This window comes from Phyllostomus discolor, chromosome X (assembly GCF_004126475.2).
Source record: "Phyllostomus discolor isolate MPI-MPIP mPhyDis1 chromosome X, mPhyDis1.pri.v3, whole genome shotgun sequence".
Lineage (NCBI taxonomy): Eukaryota > Metazoa > Chordata > Mammalia > Chiroptera > Phyllostomidae > Phyllostomus > Phyllostomus discolor.
The window spans coordinates 24,550,472-24,578,304 of record NC_050198.1 but is presented as its reverse complement, the minus strand read 5'-3'; the positions used below and the strand labels follow the sequence as shown (position 1 = coordinate 24,578,304).

The following is a 27,833-nucleotide window of genomic DNA, read 5'->3' as shown; positions in this document are numbered from 1 at the left end:
ACCTAAAATCTAATGTGAACTTATCATATATTCTGTTTAAATTCTGTAAGAGTAGTAGTAATTAAAATGTCTACCTTCTATAATCTCAACAGGCAGTGAAAATAAACAAATGTTTAAAAAAAGGCAGGAATCTATATAACAAAATAGCCTATTCTGATTAAATAAAATCCTGATGCGTTAGGATTTTACAATATAAAGTAGATTTACTATTGAAATGACACAAATTTTGAATCATCATTAACTTTATTTGTCACTCTTTATAGACATTGGTTCACTTCCACATAAAAAGTAGGGAGCATGTACTTACACTTATTATTCTAGAATGACGCTGGACTACAAACTGTAGTATCTTACACAGAAGGAAGTTACTGGAGTAAAAAGATTTTTATGTTCATGCCCCAAGACATCCCCCAAATATTTGTTTTTGTATAAGTATTAGCATTTATAACTTCACAAAGCTAGTTTCTTCTTAGATCAAGGTAATATGTTTAATATCTACACTAGACCATCTGGACCACCAAACTTTCAAGATGTTATAAAAAGTCAGGTGCAGGTCCAAATCTGAGTGACTGTATGTGCACATGCATAGTTTAGGGCTGCTCTAAAGTTAAAATCTTTTCTCGTTTCAGAGATATTTACATCAAATTAAGACATTTACAATGGTTTATACTATTAATGACCTAAATATTATTTTCACCTATCCTGTATAAGGAAGCTAAGCATTCAAAATCTAATAAATCCAGTGCATTTTCTCAAATAACACAAGCTACTCTAAATGGTTTTACATTTATTTCAGTGCATTATTTTTTAATACTAAATGGAATGAAATTATAATTATATAATATTTGAGCATATTATGTAATCTATCATACAAATAAACTCACACCAATACTGTAAGTCACTCTAAAACAACTTCACAGGTACACACAAAATAAAGAAAATTTGCTTTTTTAAAAGTTTAAAGTATACTGTCCACACTACAAGATTTATTTTCACAAAACAGCCAATTTCCAAACTCCTTTTCTAAGTGTGGCTTAAGGAAAGTTCAATCCATTCGAATCTTCTGGTTTGTCATTCTATAAATGATGCTATCATATCCAGGATCCATGTTCCAAATATTGTAGGAGGTGATAATCACAGCCAAGGCCAAGCCGATCATTATCCAAAGTACCATGTTGAAAACCACTGAATACTCAAAATTATACTTATATGCAAGATTATAGGGACTTGATGGTTTATTCTACAATGAAGAAAAGAAAGAAAATCAAGAGGGAAGAATTTTAAGATAGGAAATTATCCCAGTGTAATAGCTTTGATTCAATGATCTAACAAACATTTATTCCTAAGTGGCATAAGAGCTTATACTAGAGGAAGTAACATAATCAGGTCTGTCTTCAAAAGAAACCTCTGGTGGCCATGTGTAGGAGGCAAGTGGGAAGAGCAGGCTGGGAAGCAGGAAGCCAAGGTCATGAGGTGAGACAAATGAGGGCAAGGGTTATGGCAGCAAGTATGAAAAAAAAGACAACCCCACAGCCCCAGCACAGGGCCACAAGGGAGACAGTGATTTAAACTGGAGGAGAAGATGGCTACACAGACACGTGTGTTTACATGCAGGGAGCTTAGAGTTGAACAAACGTTAAAGGATTCACACTGAAAGACTTTTAGTAAACGAGATCTTTTTCACATTTACTTTAAATGTACATTCAGTAAGTTTTAGTGTATTTACAGACTTGCAGTCATCACCACAACCTAATTTTAGATTTCATCACCCCACAAAGGAAGCTCAAGCGGAAGGCCTCTTTTTCTCTGTGAAGTAGGCAAGACCGTCAGTACGGAGCTAAGAGGCAGACATGGGTAGAGGAGAGTGATGGAAGTGGACAACAGGTACTAACTGGAGGTACAGGCAGAATGGAATCCAATTTGATACCAAGCTTCCACTTCAGAGTGTTCATTTCAGTCTATTATGTTTAACAAAAAATAAATCTTAAATTTTAGATTATATGTGTAAAGTGTTAATTTATGACATTAAAGATAACAAAAATCCAATGACATCACCTGAGTCTCACCCCTCACCATACATACAATAATTTCAGAAACTACTTTCTGATAAACTTAACTTATTAATTAAAGCAGCTGATTCATAAATTCAATCTGACATCTCAGAGAAGACAAACTAACTCCAGCCCTGCAAAGCTGTCTGCTCAAACCACCCAAAGCACGGGTACCTTCTTCAAACTGCTGCGTTCTTCTTTGGAGTCACTTCACCTAAACTACCAGGCCTAAAGTGGTCAATGTTCAAAGAATCTAGTATGTAAGTCTCCCGTTATAATTAAAATCTGCCCTGGCAGGGGCAGCTCAGTAGATTGAGCCCCAGCCTGTGAACCAGTGGTGGTCAGCAATACGGTTCCTGGTCAAGGTAAGTGCCTGGGTTGTGGGCCATGTCCCCAATTGGGGATGTGTGGTGCAGGAGGCAACAAATTGATGTTTCCCTCCCTCTCTTTTCTCCCTCCCTTCCCTCTAAAAAATCAATCAATCAATAAATAATCTTAAAAATAAAAAATTCAAATCTGCTTTTTAAAAAAGCATCTTGTTCTTTTTTCCTCATTTGACTCCTCTTTTATTTCTTCAATTAGTTTAAATGTTTACTTTATGGCCTATACCCATAGTCTATTACTTGAAATTCTTGGGGGTTTAATTCTTCCATTTGACACTTTAGTTACCATGCATTCATGTGGACTGGCTACACCTGTGTTTTACAATGTTCTGAGCTCATATTTGGAGATAAAAACTGGGGGGGGGGGTCCACCCTCTATCATGACTTGTGCAGGAGGTGTGTCCTGGCAGAGAGGTTTTACATTTACTTCTGCTGATCACAGGTCTTACTGGCCTAGGACCAGGGTATGAGAGCCCATGTGTAAATTTTTTGGCCTGGGGCCTCCTAGGACTCACAGGTAATATAAAACTGAGCCCCAAACCCATACAAAGGTAGTCCCTGTGGTTAAGAATTCCATAAGAGACATTCCTACCCCGCCACCCAACCCTAGTACCTACTATGACTACACAGAGCACACACTCTCTTTTTTTGTTGTTCAAGTACAGTTGTCTCCATTTTCCTGCCACCACTTTCCCTCACCCCACCCACCCCCACCCTCAATCCTTCCCACCTTTGCCTTTGTTCATGGATCCTTTATACATGTTCCTTGATGACCCTTCCCCATTCTTTTCCCTGTTATCCCTCTCCCCCTCCCCTTTGGTTACCGTCAGTTTGTTCTTCATTTCAATGTGTCTGGTTATATTTTGCTTGCTTGCTTGTTTTGTTGATTGGGTTCTAGTCCACTCTCTTACTGAGGGCACAATCCTTTCAGGGTCTGAGCTTTACATGGAAGTGTCAGTTCCACTCCCTCCTGTTCCCCCACCCCACATTCAGGGACCAAAGACCTCATTTCCAGTCTCTTGGTAATCCAACTGGAAATGTCCCTAGAAATGCCCTGTTTACTACACAGTTTTCAAGTTCTTTATTTTCTCAAGAATTTTCCTTACTTTCTTGAGAGAGAAACTATGCACTCAAAACAGTGTTTATTTTTTCATCCAGCATTTCTGGATGCTCTGTAGTAGGAAAAATTTTGAGGTTGTCTAGCTTGACACAGTCCTTCCACTCCAATTTAGAGTGAAACAATCTCAAACCAATCATGTCTGGATTATCCTGACTAGGCATTACCTCTGACTACCTTCCTCTTAAGTCCCACACTGTGATCAGTAAAACTGAGCAGGATGGGGGCTGCAAATGGGTCCAAAGGGGAAAATGACTAGAATCTGTTCCAAGCAATGAAGCCAATGACAGATAATATTCTTGACCTCACAATCTTTTGGAGTATCCACACTGCTGCTCTTGTATGTGTGCATGTAGACACACACGTCAAACTATGGTCAGCACCCTTGCTTACGACTCTTTACATGCTTAAAATCAAAGCAACATCCAAGCCAGAAAACTATAGAAATAAATTATAAAGGGCAGACACACGATGGATTTTGGAAAATGAGGGGCTGTACCACAGAGACAATGTACCTACCTCCTGGGAAAGCAGCATCCCCAGGCTGAGAGAGCCACACCAACTCCCTCACCAGTAACTTGTGATGTCTTCTTGTAATACCAATATTTGAATTATCTTACTGGATTTGACAGATTTACTTTTATCCCTAACTCAAACTCTTGCATTATCTGATTATGCCCCAGAGGCCTGTGCATTACTGGCAAAACAAACATACCTATGTGAATAAGAAACCTGTTTTGAGATTGGTTTTCAGATTTACTGACTACTCATTCATGCTACCATAGGTGATATAAGATTTAGTGGGTTTTTTTTAAAATTTAATTTCACAACTTTAAAGCAGGATCTAAAAATGCACTCACATCTTGTTTTAAGATTTTATTTACTTTTGAGAGAAGGGAACGGAGGGAGAGAGGGAGAGAAACATTCATCAGTTGCCTCTCGCACACCCCTAACCGGACACCTGGCCTGCAACCCAGGCATGTGCTCTGACTGGGAATTGAACCAGCGACCTTTCACTTCATAACCAGTACTTGACCCACTGAGCCACACCAGCCAGGGCACAAAAATGTACTCACCTCTTGTTTTGCCTCAAGGATAGTCCTTGTCTTCCTCACAGGGGATGTGTCAAAGGATCTGACAGTCACTAGCTCTACCACTGCATTCCCACCATAAAGACTATACATGTCATCTGCAAACTGAAGAGTTACTGACATTACTATAAATATTAAATACATGTTTATTCAAATTATTTGTAAAACTTCTGTGCACCTTACAAGAATATACACTTACCTACTGGCTCATAAAATACACTGTCTTAAAATAGGCAAGTCTTAAAGGTTTTGATTATGTTAAAATATTCAGAAAACTATTATGCTTAAAAATACACTCAAATGTTCAAAATAACTTTAAGAGCCTGAATTTGTTGGCATATAAATTGTAAGAAGGGAAATAGAAAAGGGAAAATAACTTTAAGAGCCTGAATTTGTTGGCATATAAATTGTAAGAAGGGAAACAGAAAAGGGAAATGAAGGAATCTTCCTAAATGGTCTCAGGTTAATCACAAACATCTATGAAGATTTAACTTTGAAACATCATTGAAGAGTTACAGGTGAGTAACTTCAAGGGCAAGAGAATACTGGCATTTATTACATACCTACTAAATGTCTGGTACTATGCTGCTGTTTGTCCTTCAAATTTTTATAGTGTTTAATGGGTACAGAGTTTCAGTTAAGGGAAGATGAAAGTTCTAGCAATGGATCATGGTGATGGTTGTACAATAATGTGAATGCCTTTTACTTAATACCACAGACCTCTTTACTTAAAAATGGTTAATAAGCCCAGGCTGGCGTAGCTCAGTGGATTGAGCGCGGGCTGGGAACCAAAGTGTCCCAGGTTCGATTCCCAGCCAGGGTACATGCCTGGGTTGCAGGCCACAGCCCCTAGCAACCGCACACTGATGTTTCTCTCTCTCTCTATCTCCCTCTCTTCCCTCTCTAAAAGTAATAAATAAATTAAATCTTTAAAAAAAATGGTTAATAGTTAAGTTTTATGTTATGTATATTATTTTCATTTTTTAAGACTCTATTTATTTATTTTTAGAGATGGGAAGGGAGGGTGAAAGAGAGGGAGAGAAACATCAATGTGTGGTTGCCTCTCACACGCCCCCTACTGGGGACCTGGCCCACAACCCAGGCATGTGCCCTGATTGGGAATCAAACCAGCAACCCTTTGGTTCACAGGCCGGCACTCAATCCACTGAACCACACAGCCAGGGCAATGTTATGTATGTTTTAGCATTATGCAAAGAAAGAAGGATTTTGCTGGAGTTATCCATCATTTCCTATGCTTCCACCGCCAGCATTTGAGACATACTAACATACATCTTTGACCTACTGCATCCTTGCTCACTAAAATTAGATAGAGGTCCTCAAGACTTCAATCAACATTATTTCACAAGCAGATTTTTCCCATTAAGAGGCTAAAAGTGAAATGGTCATACTCTAACCTCTCATACCCCACTGACAATTTACCTTTTGTAGAGCATCAACAAGGATTTTAGAAGCATCTCTGAATTGTTCAGAATCTTCTCCATAATGTTTCCCAATTTCATCCAAACCTGCCAGCTCCAGTGAATATAAATCAGGAGAATGATCTCTGGCTAGATGCTTATGTCGAGACAACTGAGAACAAACAAAAGAGAGTGAATGAAGTATGTCAAACACATCCAGTCGAAGTCCTATGCTTAACTAAACTAGGCTGAACAGAACCACACCAGTGTGCCGCCATATACAAATAGTCTAAAATGGTGGCAGATGGAGCTGGTTTAAATGGGAATTTCCGATAAAACAAATCCAACATAAGTCTGATTTTTAAGAGCACTTATTGACTACCTGAATATTTAATTAAAGTTCTTTTTAAAATTCTTTAGTTTAAAAACATTTAGATGTGAAAGAACAGATGGTGGGACCAGTCTGATCCCAGGAGAGCACGAACCACCAATGCTCAGAGAGCAGACACTCCCCACATGCCCTCCCGGGCCGCCTCACCAGCCCCCAGCACTGTGCTTCCAGACTCCTGGAAGCGACCTCACTGGAAAAGTTTGGGTAACAACTTCAGTCGATAGCAAACATGTGAGTTTTTCTATTTCAATCACAGGAGGATTTTTTTTAAATCATCTAACCAAAAAGGGAAAAAATACCCTTTAGGCAGATTTATTTCCTTCCTGACTTGGTTGACAGCATTGTTAGTCCAAATTATTATTTCTGTTTTAGATATAGGATTTAAGTCTTAACATCTGACAAGAAATCAACAGCCAAGTCAGGGCTGCAGCTAGGGTGGCCCACCCAACTCCTGTATTCTTGGAGGATACTCACTGTTTCCTAAGAGTAGAAATCCAAAATAATTTGACTAACAGGAGATGAAATAAAAATTCCCACCACCACCGCCACTAATTCCTCAACTTTCACAGAACCATAAGTAAACCCAGGGCATACTTGATTGAACTTTTCTATTGGTTTCACTATCATGCAAAGATTTTCTAGAAATGTCTCCTGGAACCAAAATAAATGGAAGTGAAAAATTCGAGTAGCTTACTTACCAAACTTGAAATATCATGTAGAACTTGCAGTTCAGACAGAAAGAGCAGATCAACCTGCAGAAAGCCGAAAGAAATAAGCAATACTTTAAATATGCGTCAGAGACCTTATTTGCCATTTATCAAATAAAACATGGGATATTAGAAATATTAAGCACTTAAGTGAATTTATGTAACAGTTGTTCTTCACTTGGTAGGTTCATTTCAATTGAAAATGCATATAAAACATTACTTCTCAACAGAAATGTGATGGTCATTCCCCAGCACAGTGACTTCCACTCTATAGCCATATTTCTGATAAAGCTATGATAAAGAATCTCAACATTCCATTTTCCCCTCAGGGTATCAGAATATTGTAGCACACTGCAGCGAAATCCTGCCAGTGGCCCAGTTCGCTCACATCACTTGAACATATTCTATACAGGAGAATAAAAGATGGTGGTCCTGGTCAACCAAAGTAGATAGAGGAGAGAGTGCCAGAAAGGTGGCATGCCATGTGGTTGAGAGGGTGCATGAGCAGGTGGTGAAACTGACAGACAGGAGTCATCACTAAGGGTGGCTCCCTCCACTGCACTGTCAAGATTGAAGTAGAAAAATGAGGTAACACATCAGAAGTGGAAGTGAATGATAGTGCCCATGTTACCAGACTGACACAGCTCTATCAGCCACCAAGTAGATTCTGTGATTTCTGGTTTATCCGGATTAATCGGTGGCAACCCTGGTGCTAGAATGTAATACCATTTTCCTACTATAGCTCAACTCACAAAAGGAGTTTCTTCAAGAGATTCATAAGAAAATTACACTAAAGGAAAGAAGAATCTACTCCAGCTGTAAATTTGCAAAACTTTTCATTTTCTAAAATGTGAGGTTTGCTCTAAAGTCAGGAGCATAAGAAATGGGAAACCACTAATGATATTAATTTATTCATTCAGTAACTGTACTTACTTCATTGTTCCTGCTCAGAGAATTGAGGGGAAGTGAATTGAGAACAGAGTTGTCCTGAAACAGACGATTGCGGAGCTGTCGTAACGTTACTGAAAGATCTTCGAAAACTGAGTTTGCCTTCCCCACCATATACACTCTCTGCAAGAAGAATACAAAATTTTAAGTTTGTTCTACAGATTAATTCCAATATAGAGGTCTGATAGCACTGTTCGTAAAACTGGTTTTAAATTCCCATTAAATAATGAAAGCTAATTTTTTAAAGCATCTTAAATAAAAATTGTATCACTTACTTCCTCACTGGGAGCCAACTGCAAAACTACAGGAGTTTCTTCAGAAAATAAGGAGTGAATGGAATTTGCAACACTGTCAAGACTAAAAGGAACTGCCTGAAATGTAAGAGTAAGACCTTAATTATTACTTGAACCAAAGTGGGAAGAAAAATCATTCAGATGGTATTAAAATAGGAGCCTTCAAAAGAAAAAAAGGCCCTGGATGGTGTGGCTCAGTGGATTGAGAGCCAGCCTGTGAACCAAAGGGTCACAGGTTCGATTTCCAGTCAGGGCACATGCCTGGGTTGCAAGGCCAGGTCCCCAGTAAGGGGCACACAGAGGCAGCAACACATTGATGTTTCTCTTCCTCTCTCTCCCTCCCTTCCCCACTTTCTCTAAAAAGAAATAAATATTTTTTTTAAAAAAGGAAAAAAGCACCAGCATTTTCTATGGAAATTCAAAAGACCCATATCATCCAAACACAAAGAGCCCTTTTCAGTGCAGAGAAGATCAAACAGCCTCCTAGTGAGCCAATGAGAATGTCTCCCAATGTGCCTAAATAGGAAATAACTAGTAAACACAAAGGATACAAAACTATATTGCACAAACCATCATGTTCTGGTGGTCATTTGTGTATTTGAAGCAATACATCTAGTTTCAATATTAAACATGCCACAAAGAATGCATATTCTATAACAAAGTATTAACTTGCATTCAAGAGGTCAGAAGAATTTGAATTTAATTGAACTTTAAGAGAAATAGTTCTCATTTTTCATTTCAAAGTTTTAAAAATGTTTAATCAGATTTAGGGTTTATCTTCATATACACTGAAGACTCTTGTCTACAAGGTATAAAGTATATCACATAAGTTCATAGGTCCTTTATCTTAGGACATGATATTAAATTGAAATAACCAATTGTGCTAAAATCTTTTTCCTTGAATTTTTTAAATTAAAGTATAACATACATATAATTCAGTACACAAATCTTAGGGTAACAGCTCAAGGAATGTTACAAATGGATACACTCATCTAACTCAACCAGATCAGACAGAACATTATCGGCACCCTAGAAGCCTCCCATACCTCTCCCTCCGCCCCCAACGGTAACCAATTCTGACTTCTATTCCCATAGATCTGTTTTTACCCATTATTGTTAACAATAAATTGTGGAAATTTTTCCCCTCAAAATAATTATTGTCAATGTCATGGTATTAAAACAAGCAGTATAGTAGTCATGGTTTTGTTTTAATGGAGATTTCTTAATGGTAATTTTTTTCACTAATTCCCTTTACTATTAAAAGGTTCATGTTTATAAGCAGCAAATTAATGCTAACATGGTACAGGCAGAAGTTAATGTTATATAAATCTTACTGATCAAATTCCACCATTCAAAATTTCTCAATTTCATGTTCCTGTGGAACAAGATCATATTTTTCTCTTAAGATGCATATTAACTCTTTCCGAAATCCTCTTAAAATGAGTTAATCAGCAATTGAAGAAGGGAGAAGTTCAAACTTGCAAAAGTATATTGTCACCAGCTCCCTGAGTCAGCCACAAGCAAGCTCTCCCTTTCCAATCACACAGTTCACCTCCTCAGACTTTGTAGGGAACGCTAGAACATGTAACAATTTCTGCAGCCTCATTTCATTTCACCTAGTGAAATGGCACTTGTGTGGAAGGAAAGTTGAAGATTAAAGGTAACACATCCCTAGCAATCAAACCGGAGAAGCTGCTGAGTCAGATGATCACCAAACTGTGAAGGAAAAGAAAAAAATTATACGGCCCGCTAAGCTCAAAAGGAAAAAGCTTGGCTGCTTAAAATATAGTGATTACTTTCTTCCACTGTATTACAAGGATACGCATTGTTTGTCCTGGAGAAAATGGAATTTCTATATCTGTATGAACTGAAATTCTAATGAAAACAGCTAGCTAATCAAATAGAAGCTTCTTTAAGTGGAATTCTAAGACATTCGATTTTTTTCTTCTATTTTGTGGGTTTTGCCCTCTGAGCCTTACATCTCATTCACCACCTACTGCCAGGAAAAGTATTAGGAGCAGTCAATCAGGGTCAAGGACTAATATAGGCTCATTTCACATCTTCTACTTATGTAAAATGGGGTTAGTCTGTTTTACAATGTTTAGTTTTGGATTGTATGCTAACGAAAATCTCGATAGCATCTTAAATTTCCACAAAATTATTTTAAAGGGGTCTGCCACAATGATTTTCACAGAAATCACAGACTTACGTGCTTAATAAATAATCCTTGTACCTTTTGATTTTTAGTGTTCCCTTCCTTCCATTTGCTCTGAAATTCTGGTTTCTTTAGTCCATTAATTTCCAATCTTTTAATTGTCTAACATGTGTACTTAAGGCTATAAATTTTCCTTTCCTTACCACTTTAGCTATAACAGCACAATTTTTAAACATATGGAACATTCATTGATATTCACAACCAAATACTTTGGAAATTTACAGTGACTTTTCTCCTCAATCCACAAATTATTTAGGAGTACATCTACTCCAACTTTCTTTTCTTTGTTGACTTTTTTAAAATTTCATGCACCATATAGAAAAAAGGTTATATGTACAAATTAAGGAGACAAATAGCTTTATAAGACTTTTTATGATAAATAAGTTTCCCCCTACCCTCATTCTCCACTCCTGTGAGGCCCTCATTTTCAAATCCTGTGTTTCTTTTTCCTTTTACCACCATCTCTAAATAATGTATTACATTTGGGTTTTTTCCATTTTAGGCATTATCTATTCATCGCCCACTGTAGAAAATGAGAGTTTAGCTCTTCCACATCACCAACCACAGCAGCACACCCTGCCCCATACGCATACTCCGTTTCTCTCTCTCCACCCTCCCAATAGTTCTATCATAATTTTCACTGGATCAATATCACTTCATTACTATGACTTAGTTCTTGCTCTATGGGTCCCTCATGGCAACGACTAAGAAATCTATCATTCTATTCTCATTCCTTTGTAATGACAATGTCTTTTCTCTGAAGCTTTTAAGATTTTCAGTGTTCTTGATGGCTCTTCAATTTCATTATGTCTAGGTGTTGATTTGGCTTTAGCCTACTGGGCGTTCAGTGTGCTTCAAACCTGAAAAGTCATTATCTTTTGTGGATTTTTTTTAACCATTTCCAAACACATTCTTGAGGTATCGCTTTGTTATTGCTTTCAGATTTAACTGCACTGTGGTCAGAGAGGATGCTTTGTAGGATACTGATCATGTATTTGTTAAGATCTGCCTTGTGACCTTGTACATGGTTGTTTTTTGTAAGCATGTCATGTGTGCTTGGAAATCATCTATACTACACCACAGGAATGTCTGAAAAAAACTTTCCAAAAACTCATCATCATACAGACCACAGTCTCACAATGTAATGAAATTAGAAACTGAAAAAATAAAAATGATTTTAAAAGAATTCATACATTAAACATTTCTAAATAACTCATGGGTAAAGAAATCACAGTATAAATTGTGAAACATCCAGGAGTGAATGTCAATGAAAGTACCACATGTCTTACAGCTGCCTCACAGTTTCTATCCCTACCTTTAACTCTCACAATTTTAATGTGCATTTTTTAAAATTTTATTTTAATCATTGTTCAAGTACAGTTTTCTCCCTTTTACTTCCAATCTTAATGTGTGTATTTTCAAACCTCTCTGAGACTAGTCTCTTGGGGATGAATTGTTTGTTGCACCTGCTGACTCTCTCATGGCATTTTTTTCCTCCAAGTGCTTTGTAAACTCAACTCATCTTTAATTTTTTTTTCCCAAAGGAGCCCTGGCCTGTGGAGGTGTCTGTATGGGTGGGCTGTGCGAATTTGGAACCATCCTGCAGTTCTGATTTCCCTTAGGGGACTGTAAGGGTCCCATGGCCAAGATGGCCAGCAGCTCCTCTATGGTAGCCCTGGGCAGCTGGGGTTCTACTCATCCTCCTTTCAATAACAACACAGCATTCTGCAGACCCTGGCTTTCTTCATAGAACACAATTCCAGCTTCATCTCCTGCTCACCACTGTGGCTTTTGAGTTTTCTCTTCAAATGTGGCACCCGTGTGTGTCCCTTACTCGTTTCCAGTTTAGTTGTGCACAGAAAAATGTTTTGGAGACTTCTATACACTTGTAGTGGGAGGAGGGCCTCCCACAAGCACTTGGTCAACCATACTGTTTGAAAGACTAATGAAGGAGTAAGTGAGCCAGCCAAGTAGCCGCCAGTCTCCTTCTTACACAAAAATGAGGAAAAATTTAGAAGGGAAAGTGACAAGATAATGTCCAAGGAAGTGTCAGCAGGATACCCCCCTAAATGGTTTCAGGTTAGATTTCTCCACCTTTTTTTTTAAGCTTTAAAAAAAATTTATTCATTTATTTTTAGAGAGAGGGAAGGGGAGGAGAAAGAGAGAGAAAAACATCGATGTGTGAGAAACACATGATTGGTTGCCTCTCCCACACCCCCAAATGGGGGACCTGGCCTGCAACCCAGGTATGTGCTCTGACACGGAATCAAACCTGCAACCTTTTGGTTCACAGGCTGGTGCTCAATCCACTGAGCCACAACAGCCAGGGCTCTCCACCTTTCATCTTAGTACTCCCATCTATAGAAAACAGACAAGTCTCAAAAAATTTATAACCACCATGTTTTTTTTAAAGAGGTTGTTTTACTTATTAATCAGTGCATCAAAAAATAAGTGTGCTTAGAACCCAATTCATAATGATTGCTGACAAGACAAAATGAAAACTGCACCCCTTTCATTTTTTATAATCAATACTCACATTCTCCAAAGGGTACGAAATGACACTGCCTGGGGGTAGAGCGAGTTTGTCCACCCCCTTCACCATTACCATAACAGTAGCCTGAGGACGATGGAATAGGTTACCCACGGCAAGTCCTGGCCAAGAGAGGTCCTAAATGTGGAAAAGCATGAAATGGTGCTTAATTATCAACTCAGAAAACCATGCCCCAGGAACATCTAATAAACAGAGTTAAGGGATTCTAGGATGACACTGTAAATGAAAATTCATGGGAAGAGCAAATGTTTTATTTAAGGCAGTAGTTACAATCTCTTCATCAAGGATGTGGATTTCTACCTTCTTTATTTTCTTAAAAACGTCTACAGATTTGAACAATAAAGTTTAATAGTAAGCGACTCAAACCTTTAATGGAAAATAGCAGGCCAGTAAATAAAACATAGGTACTTTTCAGATTCCAGGTTACAAAATAGTCTTGTCTTCATGTAACCGTGGACATTTTCTTCCCCCATCATTGTTTGTCCTTATCTACAGCATCACTTGCCTCTTTCCCTGATATATGTGGCAAGACTGTCATTACAACATTTTGTTTAGACTAACCTCTTTATAAATAAAACAGAATTCCTGCTGAAAGGAATTCATATTAGTTTACTAATAGTTATTTCTAAAGGTTATTTTAATTGCCATTTGAAGTCAAATTTAAGTCTGTAAAGAACGAACTACAAATTTCATCCTTAAATATGAACAACCAATCACATTCACGCCAGGAGCTCAGGAGCTCCTTCCATAGGCCTGACAGAGAGTCCTGATGCGGGGCTTCTGGTTTCCAGGGCACTCATGTCCTTGGAAGAACGTTCCTTTGAGTGACTGATGGTATCTGGAAGCCATATCAAAGCCCCAGACTTGTAAAATGTGAGGAGATAATGACAAGAAGACAGGGCAGCAAACGGAATTCCGGAATCCCTTTTCTTCTAGCCCACAGCTTTAGATTTCCCATACTGACTGGATCTAGGTCTCCTGTGCTACATCAGGTAAGCAGCAGTTAATACATGTTACAGCTTAAGGGTAGGAAACCATGGCCCCAGGCTATTCCTTAACTACTGACAACACTATTTTCCTACACTCAGACAAGATGCATACACATTTTATCATTTATAACAAATTGTAAGAGATTGAATGTTTGAGTCTCCCACTCCAAATTCATATGCTGCAATCCTAACCACTAAAGTGATGGTGTTTGGAGGTGGGGCCTTAGGGAGGTGATTAGGTTAGAAGAGTGGAACTCTCATGAATGGAGTTAGTACCCTTAAAAAAGAGACTCCAGACAGCTCACTCACCCTCTCTGCCCTATGTGAGGATACAAGAAGTCTACAGTCTGCAACCTGGAAGGAGGGCCCTCACCGCAACCTGACCATGCTGGCACCCATCTCAGACTTCTAGCCTGAGAACAGTAAGAAATGTCTGCTGTTTATAAGCCACCTAGTCTATGGTACTTTGTAACAGCAGCCTGAACAAAGACACAAATCTATCATGTGTACTGAAAAAATAAAATGATACATCCAATTAATAGTAGGACAGATGCATTCTCATACATACAAAGAATGTCACTACTATGAACAAACTATTAGTTGGTTAATGATTTATAAGGATTTGGTTTCATAAGCCAAGCTTGGTACTTATCCAAAATCACCCCAACTACAAATGAGCTTTTTCACCTTTACAATCTGTACCAAAGAAACCTGTTTGCTTGTTGCTTTCATGAGCTATTAACAGAAATCAACAAAAGTGCTTTCAGAAACAGCTCCAAATACTTTTTAAAAACACACATACTTCTTTCACAGAGAAGCCCATGGATAATGCAGCCACATCTGGGATTCGCTCTCCTGGTATAGGCCACTTTCCATCGCGGAAAACAACAGACCCTGGTGATCTTAATATGCTAAACTCGTTCCCCAAAACACCTGAGAAGAAAACAGATTAGTAAATGAATGATCAGCATCATAAATCTTTTGCATCAATGCTGAAAATTATTAAGTGTTTCCCCATTCCCTTTGACTTAGCACACTAAATTATGATTGGACAAAATGCTGAATCCTAAATAAATATCAGTGAATTATTTTTCAAGGTATGACTCTAAGAAATTCTACAGTGACAAAGATACAACTATGAAACCAGGTTCTCCTAATGATCTAGATGCCTTCCTAGAAATGACCCTTAAACAGGGGCATGTGGCAATCTGTCAAGAATTAGATATAAGTGGCACTTCTCCAGAATTTAAGAAACAAAAAACAAAACCCTAGCACAGACTAACAAGGAAGAAAGGAAAGTTAAATCTCTAAATTATTTTTATTATTGACTCTCTTCAAAATGCAAATTCATAAAATTCCTAGCATTTCACCCTAAAACTATAGCAGGTTAGTATATCTTAGCAAAGATCCTATCTTTCCTTTAATCCTACAGGCAAATCTAGTGAAATGAGGACTGTCAAACAAGGGGACATGTTACCAGTCAGAATATAAAGCACTTCAGACTTTAGAAACAAAATCCAGAAAACAGTATTTCCAATGGACACATCAAGAAGGTGAGAAAAAGTATTCTGTAATAATACAGTCAACTAGTCTAAAGGTATGTGACTGGGTATTAAAAGGTGAAGGATGAGAATAAAGGGACTCATTTATAGGCCCTCCAAGGCTAAAGATGAAGTATCTGGCCTGTTAACCCATCCTGTGTTAACCCAGTGATGTCGAGTTTACACAAGGCCAAGTAGCTAATGGAACCTTTTGGGTTCCTATGAAAAGATTAGCTCCAAGCCCAAAACAAATCTTGTTCATGCCTAGCATGGGACATAAGGCTTTAATAAAGCATCATTGTTATTCTCTTGACCTAAGGAAACTAACAGAGTCTGGGAATAAAGTTGGAAGCAATAGCAAATGTTCTGGTGTTATAGTGTTGGCAGTAAATAAAAGGCCTCGGGATGGTGCTGATACAGCCTGGGGAGTTATGAGTTTCAATTCAGTGCAGCCACCAGAGCAGAAATTTCCAAATTGTTCTAGCTTGAGGCAAACCACCCCCCCAAAAAAAAGAAAAAAAAGAAGAATTAGCAGAATGGAATGGCCGTTTGTAACTGATAAACATCTTAGTTCACTAAAGTAATAGTTATTGCAAACTTGAAGAAAAATGGGGCAACAAGAGACTCATACTTTCAAAATAACACACATTTTTAAGATTTTACTTATTTTTAGAGAGAGGGGAAGGGAAGGAGAAAGACAGGGAGAGAAACATCAATGTGCGGTTGCCTCTCACATGCCCGCATCTGGGGACCTGGTCCGCAATCCAGGCATGTGCCCTGACTGGGAATCCCTGCAGCCTTTGGTTCACAGGCTGGCATTCAATTCATGGAGTCACACCAGCCAGGGCAGTAACACATATACTTAGAAAAACCACAGTGAATCTGGAGATAGCTGTTTTAAGATGTGGCCCTACTCACTTAACCCCAACAAAGTTATGCTAAATTACTTCACCTCAAATTTATAGTTGGTTAGATTCAACTTCTGTGCCTGAACAACAGTCCTTCAGGAGCCTAAGCTTTAGAAAACCTTAGTCATGGACTCTCCTATACCATAAACTGCTGCTTAATGCAGGTATTTCTGGATACCTGGATATCTGACAGAATGTCATGTGTCCTCTACCTGGAGGGGGACACCATGTCAACTTACAAACACTGCACTTGCCCACAATCATCTCCACTGTCCCAACAGTCTAGTACTTTGAAATGTTTTCCCTTTTACTGAACTGAAATGGGCTTCCTTACTTCTTTCATCTTTGATCACTCCTGACCTGGTCTCATCAGATAACCTTATCTCCAGCTTGAAGAGAAAACAGAGGAATTCCTCCAGCTACCTGCTTCTTCTCTCCACCACAAATTTGTCTACCAGGAGCCCCTATCCTTATCTCTCCTTCCAGATGCTGGCGGCTCCGTCACTCTCCCATTCTAAAATACCAGTAGCCCTGTGGTTCAGTCTTCTTGAGGACCTTCATTCATTCACCTATTAAATTATTCATTCAGTGTTTATTAAATCACTATTCCGGGACAATGTATCAGGAGGTAAGTGCCTATAAGGCTGTAGGTATAAAAAGCTGGCCCTGTAGAACATAAGCTACACATGGGCAGAGATTTCAGTTTGTCCTGTTTATACAACACCCCCAAGCTTGAGAACAGTACCTGATACAGTGTTATGCAATAAATAGTTGCTGAGTTAGTACACGAGTAAAGCCACACTTTACACTACCAATTTTCCCCTATCAAGTTCTTTCACTTTAGCAAAAAAATACTGCTAGGGCATGCCCCCCTCTTCTAAAAGTAAAACCACAAAAAACCTCCTTTGGTCCTCTCCCAGCCTCTCTGCTTCCCTTCAGGGCAAGAATCCTGGCAGAGCAGCCAGCTACGTTTGCTTCTCTGTGTCTTCATCTCACATTTGCTACCTGCTCCACAGCTCTGACCCCACATGACACTGAACTGACTCACCAAATCCCAAAGACAATTTTCAGCCCTTGATTTACTTAACTTCCCAAAGCATCTCATACCCCACCTTGGCCTTCATAAACCCATGCCCCTGGTTCTTCTTCCAATCCCTCTGGCTGCTTCTCTTCAGTTTCTTTCCCTTCCTGTCCATGGAAGCCAAGATGTCCAGACTTTTTAGGTTTCAACCCTTTCAGTACAAAATTTGAAAGTAGCCCCACTACACATATATTTATTTACAAAGTATACACTTGTAGTATAATAGATTATGCATTCATAATATAAAGCACACAAAAATGAAAATCTTTCAAAAGGAGTACCTGTGTAGTTAGTATTTTTCCCAATTTAATCATGAGAAAATATCAAACTCAATGGAGGGACATTCTACAAAATAGCTAACCATTGCTCTACCAAAAAAAAGGTGGGGGAGAGATAAAAAGTAAATATAAATGGAGGTTCTAATGCATTTTTCCTGCATTCCAGTACATCAACTAGCATACCCCACTTTGGAGGTCTGAGGACTCCATTTCTGACCTTCACCACTTTCTGGGCCTACTTGTCTCCCCTAACACCAAAACACATTGATGGCTCCCAGATTTTTATTTTCAGCCTAGATTTCTCTTGCGCCTTAGACACACACACCCAACAGTCTGCTGGGCATTTCATTCTAAGTTAGTCCCATGGGTCCTTCAAACTCAACAGGTTCAGAACTGAATTCACCATCTTTCCACATGCTCCCCCCTGTATTCTCTGTATCTATGGATGACATCGCCTTCCACCCAGCAGCTGGAAGGGGTCCCTTTAAATCCTTCCTCAGCACCATAGCTCATTGACCACTGAATTCTGTCAATCTTTTTTCCTGATTATTCCACAAATCCTTTCCTCTCCATGTCCAGTGCAGACTCTTCAGGCACTCACCAGGCTTGCTGGAACTGGCCACCTTATGACCTGCCTTATTATCAAAATACAGATCTGTTCATTCATCCTTCAGCTTAACCACCTTCACTTACTACCCAGAGCCTTTGCGACAAAAACCCAAAACATAACACCCAAGGGCACCTCACCAACATTACCTCTAGGATCTCTCAACTTAACCCATTAACCTCTACACATTCTGGCCCCACCAAACTATTATTTGCTCTCATACTTCTGTGCTTTTACACATGTTCTATTAGAAATGGCTTTTCTTCCCACCCCAACCTTTCACATTTGTCCTGTGAGTGCCCCCTGCCCAGGGAAATTTCCCTCAGCTTCCCAATCTGAGCTACAAGCTAAATCCTAGGCGCTTTGGGAACTCCCACCATCCTATACTGTGATCTATGAATGGTCGATGGAATCCATAAGGGAAAAACATAAGTAAGTCCTACTTTTTACCTTTGGGACATCAGTGAGCAAATCAAATTCCTCTTCAAAGGACATCCCTTCAAATTCCACATGTTTCTTAACCTTGGCGTCTTTTCCTCTCCAGTAATTTTTTTTCTCCAATCTGAATTTTTTCAAATATTCCTTATGACATTGTATTCATAACCCTGATTCCCTTCCTCCAGTTCCTCTCTCTGACTTGGTAACACCATTTTAAAGGACTCATTTTTTTCTCAAATAAGGAAGTATGATCTCTTAAAAATGTTTTCCATTAAGTCACATTTAGTCATTCTGGAAAAAAGTAATTTAACTTCAGCTGACAAGACCAAGCAACACCAAAGCTGACAAGATCAGATTCTTGGTCTGTATGAACTAGACTATTCTAGTCAGGAAAACATGTTCAAACCATGTACCAAACCCAAAACAAATACCACCCCAAACTTCACTGAATCAAAACAATATCACATAACATTAAACATGGAATTAGAAGATGTTCAGGTAAATCACAGTACCAAAGATTTTTAAATTTCAAAAACTAAATTTAAGATTTTTTAAAATTCCACCCAAGTAACTTACTAGATAGATCAGAATGACTTTCCAGAGACAGACACAACAAGAACAAAACAACCCTAAAATGTGGGGTCATGAAAGTAAGTGTAACTATCATGAACCCAACATAGGCACTGCAGGGACGGAGAAGACCTGCAGATTTCAAGATCATCAGTAGTCTATACCCCCATGCCCAATTAAACCACCATTCCAAAAGTGGCTTGTCCCAGCACTTCACAAAGCAGAGAGAGACACAGGCCTCAAGATTTTTAACCTATAGGTTTTAAACCAATACAATGGCTAACAAGAGTACCCAATTCCTCCAAATTGTTTTCAATTTGCCCTCTTGTTGGCCATTGCCTGCGCCTGTTTCACCCCCATCATTTCTGCATTCCCACCACCTGTGCCACAACATATGTAAAGGAAAAGGCCCTCGATTTGGAGCTAGCTGATCTGGGTTCAACTCCAGCTTTGCTGTTTGTGTGGTGTTAGGTAATTTATTTAGGCTTAATCACTCTGTAAAACGATGTTGATATTCTCTTCTAAGGCTTGTTGAAAATTAAATGAATTACATGATGCACAGAAAGAGGCCAAATATTAGCTGACTTGCGGGCCCTATGCTGAATTCTAGGGAAGCTAGGTTCCACTCAGAAAGCTACCATTATCTGACATGTGACCCTAAGAACGTGACTCACATCTTAGTTTCTCAATCCTTAAAATTGTTAACTGTTACAAACTATTAAGAGGCACTTTGAATTCGCCTTTAAAAATAATCATACAAAATCAATTACTCCACCTCCAACTTTTGTATCCTGAAACAATCACTGATGACAACTGCAAGAAATGAAGACACCAGAAAAATGCAAAGAAATGCAGCAGCTGATGACAGCTAAGAAGTCACCCTTCCCTTCTTCACAGAGGGCTGCGGTTCAACACTTGACTGAGAAATGCATTGCTGTCCTCTGAAGCGCCTCCCGAGCCGGAAGAGGCCGGGATGACCGGAGGCTCGAGACCAGACAGGCGGACGCGCCTTCCACGAAGAGGCGGAGGGTGGGGCCAGTTCAGATACCCCCCCACGCAACCCAGCACGACCCGGCCCCGGCACACCACCACCCCCTACCCTCGGCCGCGCCGACACAGGAAGGAGGCTGGGGCAAGGCTGCCGCTCCTTGCCCGCACTGCGACACCAGCCCCACAGCTCACACCCGTGGCCGCTCCCGACCCCTGAGGCTCAGAGCCTCCCGGAGCCCGCCCCGCGCGCCCCCAGGTCCTCACCTGCCACCAAAAAGGACAGAAGCATGACGAGCACAGTCATGGTTCCGCGAAGCCTGCAACCGTGCAGGGGAACAAGGAACGGACCGGGAGAACGCGAGTGACCACGGCAGCACCAGCGGGTGACGAGCTCCAGCTCGACCTGAGTCCCGAAGACCTCTCGGTCGTTGCCTCCGCTGGGCTGGCTGCCGCTCTCTCCACCAATCGCCAGGGACGCCTCGACCTGCGGGAGAGGCGTAGTCGGGCCTACGTCAGTGTGATGGGCGTGTCTAACGTGACGGACGGAAGGCCCTTCTAAAGGTTGACAGCAATTGCTGAGCCGGGCAGTCCCGCCCCCTGGCTCTTGACAACCAGTCACGAGATGGAGGGTAGGGTGGGCGGTCGCAGGATGGGAGAAGACAGGTGCTGTCAAGGGGGTCCAGAGAGCCCACAGGATGGGGCTTCCACCCGGGTGCGGACCCTTTGGCCAGTCTCGGGTGACGGTTTCCAACTGGGGTGTCTGTCTTTCCTGGTCGCGTGGCTCCGCCCTGCCACGGGCGTAGTAGTGGAAGCTACGTGGCTGGTTTGGGTTTCGTTCTAACAATTGCACAGATGCTGAGCACCAGCTGGGGGGAAGCTAGGCGCCCCCAGGAACCCCTGACCTCCAAATAGGGCATGACGAATAATATTTAGTATAAATATGTCGTGACTATTTCATGGGACGTGCTTATACCAAAAAAAAAAAATTGTCGTTTGTCTGAAATTCCAAATATACCTGGACGCCCGGTGTTTTGATTTGCTAAATCTGGTAACCCTACTTCCTAAGACTTTCTGATCTACCAGGAGTGATGTTACAGGAACATTAATTATTTTCCTCATCCATTCACTCAGTGTTATGTGAAGGCCAGACATATTAATTAGGCCAGGATCCTCCCTTCCCACAGCTCATATTATTTTTTGCCCATGATATGAGGAAAGAAATGACATAATGTAGCATCTGTAGTTAGAAAATGAGTCTTCAGCTGAAGACCTTGAAAGATGGATGTGGTTTCAATATGTAGCAAAAACTGTAAGGTGTGGCAGGGAGCAAGCCTTGTTAGGTTGAGCATTAACTGTTTACTTTAACCAGAGAAGAGATGTATGGGGGAGGGAGCACATAAAGCTGAAAATATCAGTCAGGGACATTTATTGAAGATGTTGACTTTTACAGAAAAGAACTATGCACTTCGTTTGGTAGGAAAAGGGGGCTGTTGAAGGTGTTTACGCATTGTTCAGTGTACCAATGTGGGACACACTTGTTGAGGAAAGAACGCTCAGTTAACTCAGTTCCCAGTCTCTATTTTCAGGAGAAAAAAGGAAAGTGGGTTGAAAACTGACTCCAAGTGTTTCTCAGGTAGCAGACCTGTCCTGTGAAAAATTTGCCTGACTGAAAGCTGGAATCAGGAGAACACACTCCCCAAACACTCTGGTTTGAACTTTCTCAACCAGACTATGCTCACCAAAGCCATTCTCAGTTTAGGGAATGAAATCTGGGTTTCCTTACTCAAGGGCAGGAAACTCTTGACTCTCAAATTTGCATTCTTTCAGAGGAGGATTTGGACAAGTGTGACTTTAAAAACATCTGAAAGGGCCAAAGGGATATTTTCCCATTAGAAATGTGAGATTACTGGATTACCAAAAATGTCTAAAGCAACTAATTTCTGAAACATCAACTCTAAAGTGACTGCCTTGAAAAAAATCAATACGAATTTAATCATTTTAAGAAATTCATTTCTTGTCATGATGGAGCCATTTCTTTTCACACCAACTAAAATTTCATTCTCTATCTTGCCACATATCCTCCAACAGGTTCTAGACAAAAAGCCCTGAAAGAGCTTGTCTAAATAAACCTTACTTAGGGACATAATCAGCTTAAAGTGGAGCAGAGCTCCTGCACTTTCATCCAGCCTAAAGAAACAGGGAAAGTTGTGATTTTTTCTGTTCTTGAAAGAGTTCTATGGCATTTGTATATCTTTTAATTTGAAGAAGACCCAAAATCTTGTAAATAGACTGGAATAAAATAAATCCCTCCTCTTCCCCCACCCCCAAGAAAAATTAAAAATCTTACAATCTTTCATACTCTATTTATGTCTTGAGAAGTAACAGCCCTTTAAGGGTGAATTGCTTATCCTTAAATAAGGCCCCTTTTCCTCTGAGGTCTTAAAGGGGCAATGCTGCTTCTTGTAGCTTTAGAATCCAGTAAGATAAACACTGTAGGAAGCCCACTCCTTGTTTCATAGATTAACAGATCGAAACCTGGGGGAGGACATGTGTATTCAAGGTCACATTCTGAATCATCAGTAGTTCTGCTTTATGAATGCAGCCCTTTGGATTCAATCTTTAGCACTCAGTAAACAACTGGTGATGTGTGGTTAACATTTCCTTTGAAGCATTTAGAAGTGGATATGTCAGTGTCAGGATGCTGTTTGAAGGAATGACACATATGTTTGACTAAAAGAAGCCTCCTGCCTCACCACACCTTTCCTCCCAGGCCAAATAGCCAAGACTCCAACCATCCATTGCCCTGAGGGGAGGACTCTCAGAAGAACCAGCAAACAGAAATCTCAAACTCTTGGCTCTTTGAGTTTCAAAAGGAGAGGTACAGCTATAAGATTTGAAAGAATTTGCCCTAGCTGGTCTGGCTCAGTGGATTGAGAGCTGGCCTGTGAACCAAAGGGTCACTAGTTCAATTCCCAGTCAGGGCACATGCCTGGGTCCCCAGTAGGGGGCGGCAACATGAGAGGCAACCACACATTGATGTTTCTCTCTCTCTCTCTCTCTCTCTCTCTCTCTCTCTCTCTCTCTCTCTCTCTTCCTCCCCTCTCATTCTTCTCCCTCTCCTCCCCTTTCTATACAAAGAAATAAAAGATTTGAAAGAATTTGTACATAATTCAATTTGCTTTCCTAACTCTTCACCCCACCCCTCCCTGACCTGTTAATTCCAGCAGTAAATTCTGAGTGATCCCATAGTAAGGTGGCCTGATTCTTGCAAATCGGCCACCAGGGAGCCCTATGGAGGCCAAGATCATTTCATGCCCTAAGACCGTGCAGCCCCCACTCAATTGAAATCAAGAATTTCTTTTCAGCCCTGGCTGGTGTGGCTCAGTGGGCTGAGTACACAACTTCAAACCTTAAGGGTTGTTGGTTTGATTCCCAGTCAAGGCATATGCCTGGGCTGTGGGCCAGGTCCCCTATTTGAGGTGTTCAAGAGGCAGCCAATTGATGTCTCTCTCCCTCTTTTTCCCCTCCCCCCTCTCTAAAAAACCAATGAAATCTTTAAAAGAAAAAGAATTTCTTTTCAAAAGTTACCACATACAGAATGGAAAAGTAAGGGGGAGAGAAAGAGTACCTTCACAGTGGCAAAACCTGACAAACTACCTCAGCTAGGTGATCAAGGCCAACATCAACAGGGACAAACTATGTTGACACTAGGTACCCTGGATATGATGAGATGGAAACAGCAATTTACCTCTGTGGCCTTCCTCCCCAAACCCATAACCCCAGTCTACTCATGAGAAAAACATCAAAAAGATTCCATTTGAGGTACATCCTACAAAATACCTGACTAGTACTCCTTGAAACTATCAAATTCATCAAAAACAAGGAAAGTCTGAGAAACTGTTGTAACCAAGAGGAGCCTAAGGAGAAATGACAACTAAATGGAATGTGGGATCCTGCAACAGAAAAAGGAAATCTGAATAAAGTATGGATTCTAGTTAATTATAGTGTATCAATATTGGTTCATTAACAGTGACAAAAGTGCCACACTAGTAAGTGTGAGATGTTAATAATAGGTAAACCTGGATGTGAGGTATAGGGGAACTCTCTGTACTATCTTCTCTATTTTTCTGTAAATCTAAAACTATTCTAAAAACAGTCAATTAAAAAATACCATAAAGTGAAAATACAAGCCACAAAATGGAAAAGAGGTAAGTTGTATTCAGAATATGTAAAGCATTCCAACAAATCAATAAGAAAAAGACAACCTGATAGAAAAATGGGTGGCATACTTGAACAGTTACTCTACATAAGAGGAAATCTGAAAGGCCAGTAAATATTTAAAAAGAGGCTTAACTTCATTAGTTGTTGGGGAATGCAAATTTGAAACCATGAGGTACCACAACACACCACTAGATTGGCAAAGGTTAAGAAGTCTGACCATGCCAAGTGTAGGCAAGGATGTGAACTAGCTGGAACTCTCATAATATGCTAGCAGGAATATTAATTGGTGCAATGATTTCTGAAAACATTCTTTATCTCTTAAATATTCTGTGTCTTGATCTGGATGGTGGTTGCATGGGGGTTATACATAAATGAAAATATGGCAAGATTTGTGCATTTTACCATACTTAAATTACACCAAAAGATTAAGATATACATACCCTGTTTTGACTGGTATGTCTCAGTTGGTTGGGCATTGTCTCTCAAAGCAAAAGCTCACTGGATCAATTCCTGGTCAGGGCACATGCCTAGGTTGCAGGCTTGGTCCCCAGTAGGAACATGTGCAAGAGGCAACCAACAGATGTTTCTCACATCAGTGTTTCTCTCCCTTTCTCCCTCCCTTCCCCTCTCTCTCTTAAAAAAAAAAAAGATATACATACCTTATAGCCCAGCAATTCTGTTTGCCCATTTCTTGAAATAAATACTGCAGGAATATGCAGTTACATGTACCAGAATGCATGCATAAGAATGTTCTTTATAGTGCTGTTCATAACATCCTAAAACATCCTAAAACTGGAAGCAACTTAAATGGCCATTAACAATAGGATGGATAATATATTGTGGTGTATTTCACACAATGGGGTACTATAACACAGAGAAAAGGAATAAACATAAATAATATACTATATATCACATACATCACACATATGTATAACACATTCTATATCACTTATATATTATATAAGTATAAATAAGATGAAAAGTGTGATTCCATTTATATAATGTTCAAAAACAGGCAAAAAAAACTATATTGCCTAGGGATAAACATAGGTGGTCAAAGTCTAAAAAAAGCAAGGAAATTATTACCATAAAATTCTAGAGAGTAGTCCCCTGCGGGGTGGTGGAAAGGAGGGTGTGTCTGAAGGGGACACATAGAAACATTTGGGATGCTGGTCATTGATTAATGTAAGTGGTGGTCATTACACTAGTGTTCATTTCATAATTACCTATATTCTGAACATTGATGTTGGCTGTGTGTTATATTTTATAGTCAAAAGGTTTTTAAAAATCTAGTTGGAATCTTGAAAAGGTGCATCTCCCTTTGACTTGGCAGGAATTATTTCTGGGTGATTTCCATCTATGTTTGGAGAACCTTATGCTTTCAAACATGTCTTCAGTGAGTGTGGAAATTTCCAAAGAAAGGCCAGTGTTGTGGTTGGCATGTTAGCAGCTGTCTTCTGAGAAATCTTAGAGATGGTAGCTATTTGGAAATTCACCACAGGGCACAATCCAGGCCTCAGCCTTCCAGCTGGAGGACCCCAGGTCCATCAATGTCCCAGAGTGACTCTGACTCTGTGACACTGACCCAAAACAATACACCCATAAGATCTTAATGTTGCAAAGAGCACTTTGTTAATTTCCTCATATAATTTGTTAATTATATAGCCCATATAAGTATGTAGTACTCTGCATATTCATGTCAACCTGGTTAATGTATTCTTTCCTAAAATGCAAGTGACACAGGCATTCTACTTACTCAAAATCATCTAGGCTCTGTTGTACCCATCCCCATAGCTGGAACTACCACCACCTCACTCCCCATCCCCTAGGAAGGCTAGATATTTGTGTCAGACTGACAGAGCACTGCAATAAGCCACCTTTTGGGGGTGACTATGCAGACCATCCTTCTCCATTCATGAGAGCTTCTCACCTGCTTCCTTGGTCCCTATCATGTTTGTTTTCCTGATTAAACCTGAGTGACACAGAAGGCAATCTTATTTCTAAGCTTTAGTGGGTGCTTCATCTCATTGAGCCACTGGATACTGACTTCCGTGACTTTGGGATAGTTCTCTCCAACCCCCCTGAAAAGCCTAATCAAAAGCTTGGTGTCCTCTGAATCTATGATAACAGAAGTCAGAATATTTGCTATTTCTGAGGGTCAGGGACATAAACTGAGAAGAGCCACAAGGGAATTTTCTGGGGTGATGGAAATGTTCTGTATCTTGATCTGGATGGTGATTACATGGCGGATGTTCATAGACGAAAACACAACAAGCTGTTTACTTAAGATCCATGCATTTTCCCATATGCAAATTACATCTAAGAAGTTTGAAAAGTTGAGTATTCTCAGTTTGCTCCTATTGCATGAGCATATTCAAACTAACATGAACAGAAGCTATTATGTGTTTAGTTTGTTCATTCACTGATTCATTCATTCATTTGTGTATCCAGTGTTATGTGTTTGCAATGTGCTCTGAGCCCTACTAACTTGGACCTGAATGTTGGAGAAATTGCTGAGAATTGATATCCCACCTGAAGGGGAAAAGAGATGGGAAAAGCTTTTCATATGGTTCACCTCCGAGTTAGCAGAGATCTGTGATCACAGAGCACACTGCAAACACACATCATTGGTTACATGAATGAATGAATGAAGAAATGAACGAACGAATGATGGCTTCTATTTATACATGAAGAATGAAATGTAGGGAATCTGATAGTGAAGTGATCACAATAATTGCAATTTCCAGATAATTACAAAGGCAATAACAAAGCAAGATTATCCTCCTCGACCACAACTGTTTTCAAGACAGTCACCTCAGCAGGCCCTTGGTCTTCTGTTCCCTCCCCCTCACCCCATCAGTTCCCCTACTGTCTTTTCTGCCTTCCCCATCCTGTTTTGCATTCATGGCCTACACTCCTCACTCTTTCTCTTTAGCACACCCTGATTCACTTTTCTTATAGGTCTTCTCCTGGAACTACTGGGCAAAACCCTAATCCTGTAACCATATGGCTATGCACCTTCTCTTCCTATAGTGGGCTGCTGAT

The 27,833-nt window shown here is 40.0% G+C and overlaps 1 protein-coding gene across 1 annotated transcript; it reads right to left on the bottom strand.

Moving 5' to 3' along the window:
* Positions 1–228: 228 nt before the first annotated feature.
* ATP6AP2 (ATPase H+ transporting accessory protein 2) lies at positions 229–21,075 on the bottom strand. The gene is made up of 9 exons (XM_028522808.2): positions 20,832–21,075; positions 14,957–15,087; positions 13,151–13,282; positions 8,382–8,477; positions 8,092–8,229; positions 7,150–7,203; positions 6,083–6,232; positions 4,628–4,747; positions 229–1,240 (listed from the first exon to the last, which is right to left on the bottom strand). The coding sequence occupies exons 1-9, from the start codon at positions 20,869–20,871 to the stop codon at positions 1,046–1,048; spliced, it is 1,056 nt and encodes a 351-aa protein (XP_028378609.1). The 5' UTR covers positions 20,872–21,075; the 3' UTR covers positions 229–1,045.
* Positions 21,076–27,833: the final 6,758 nt, after the last annotated feature.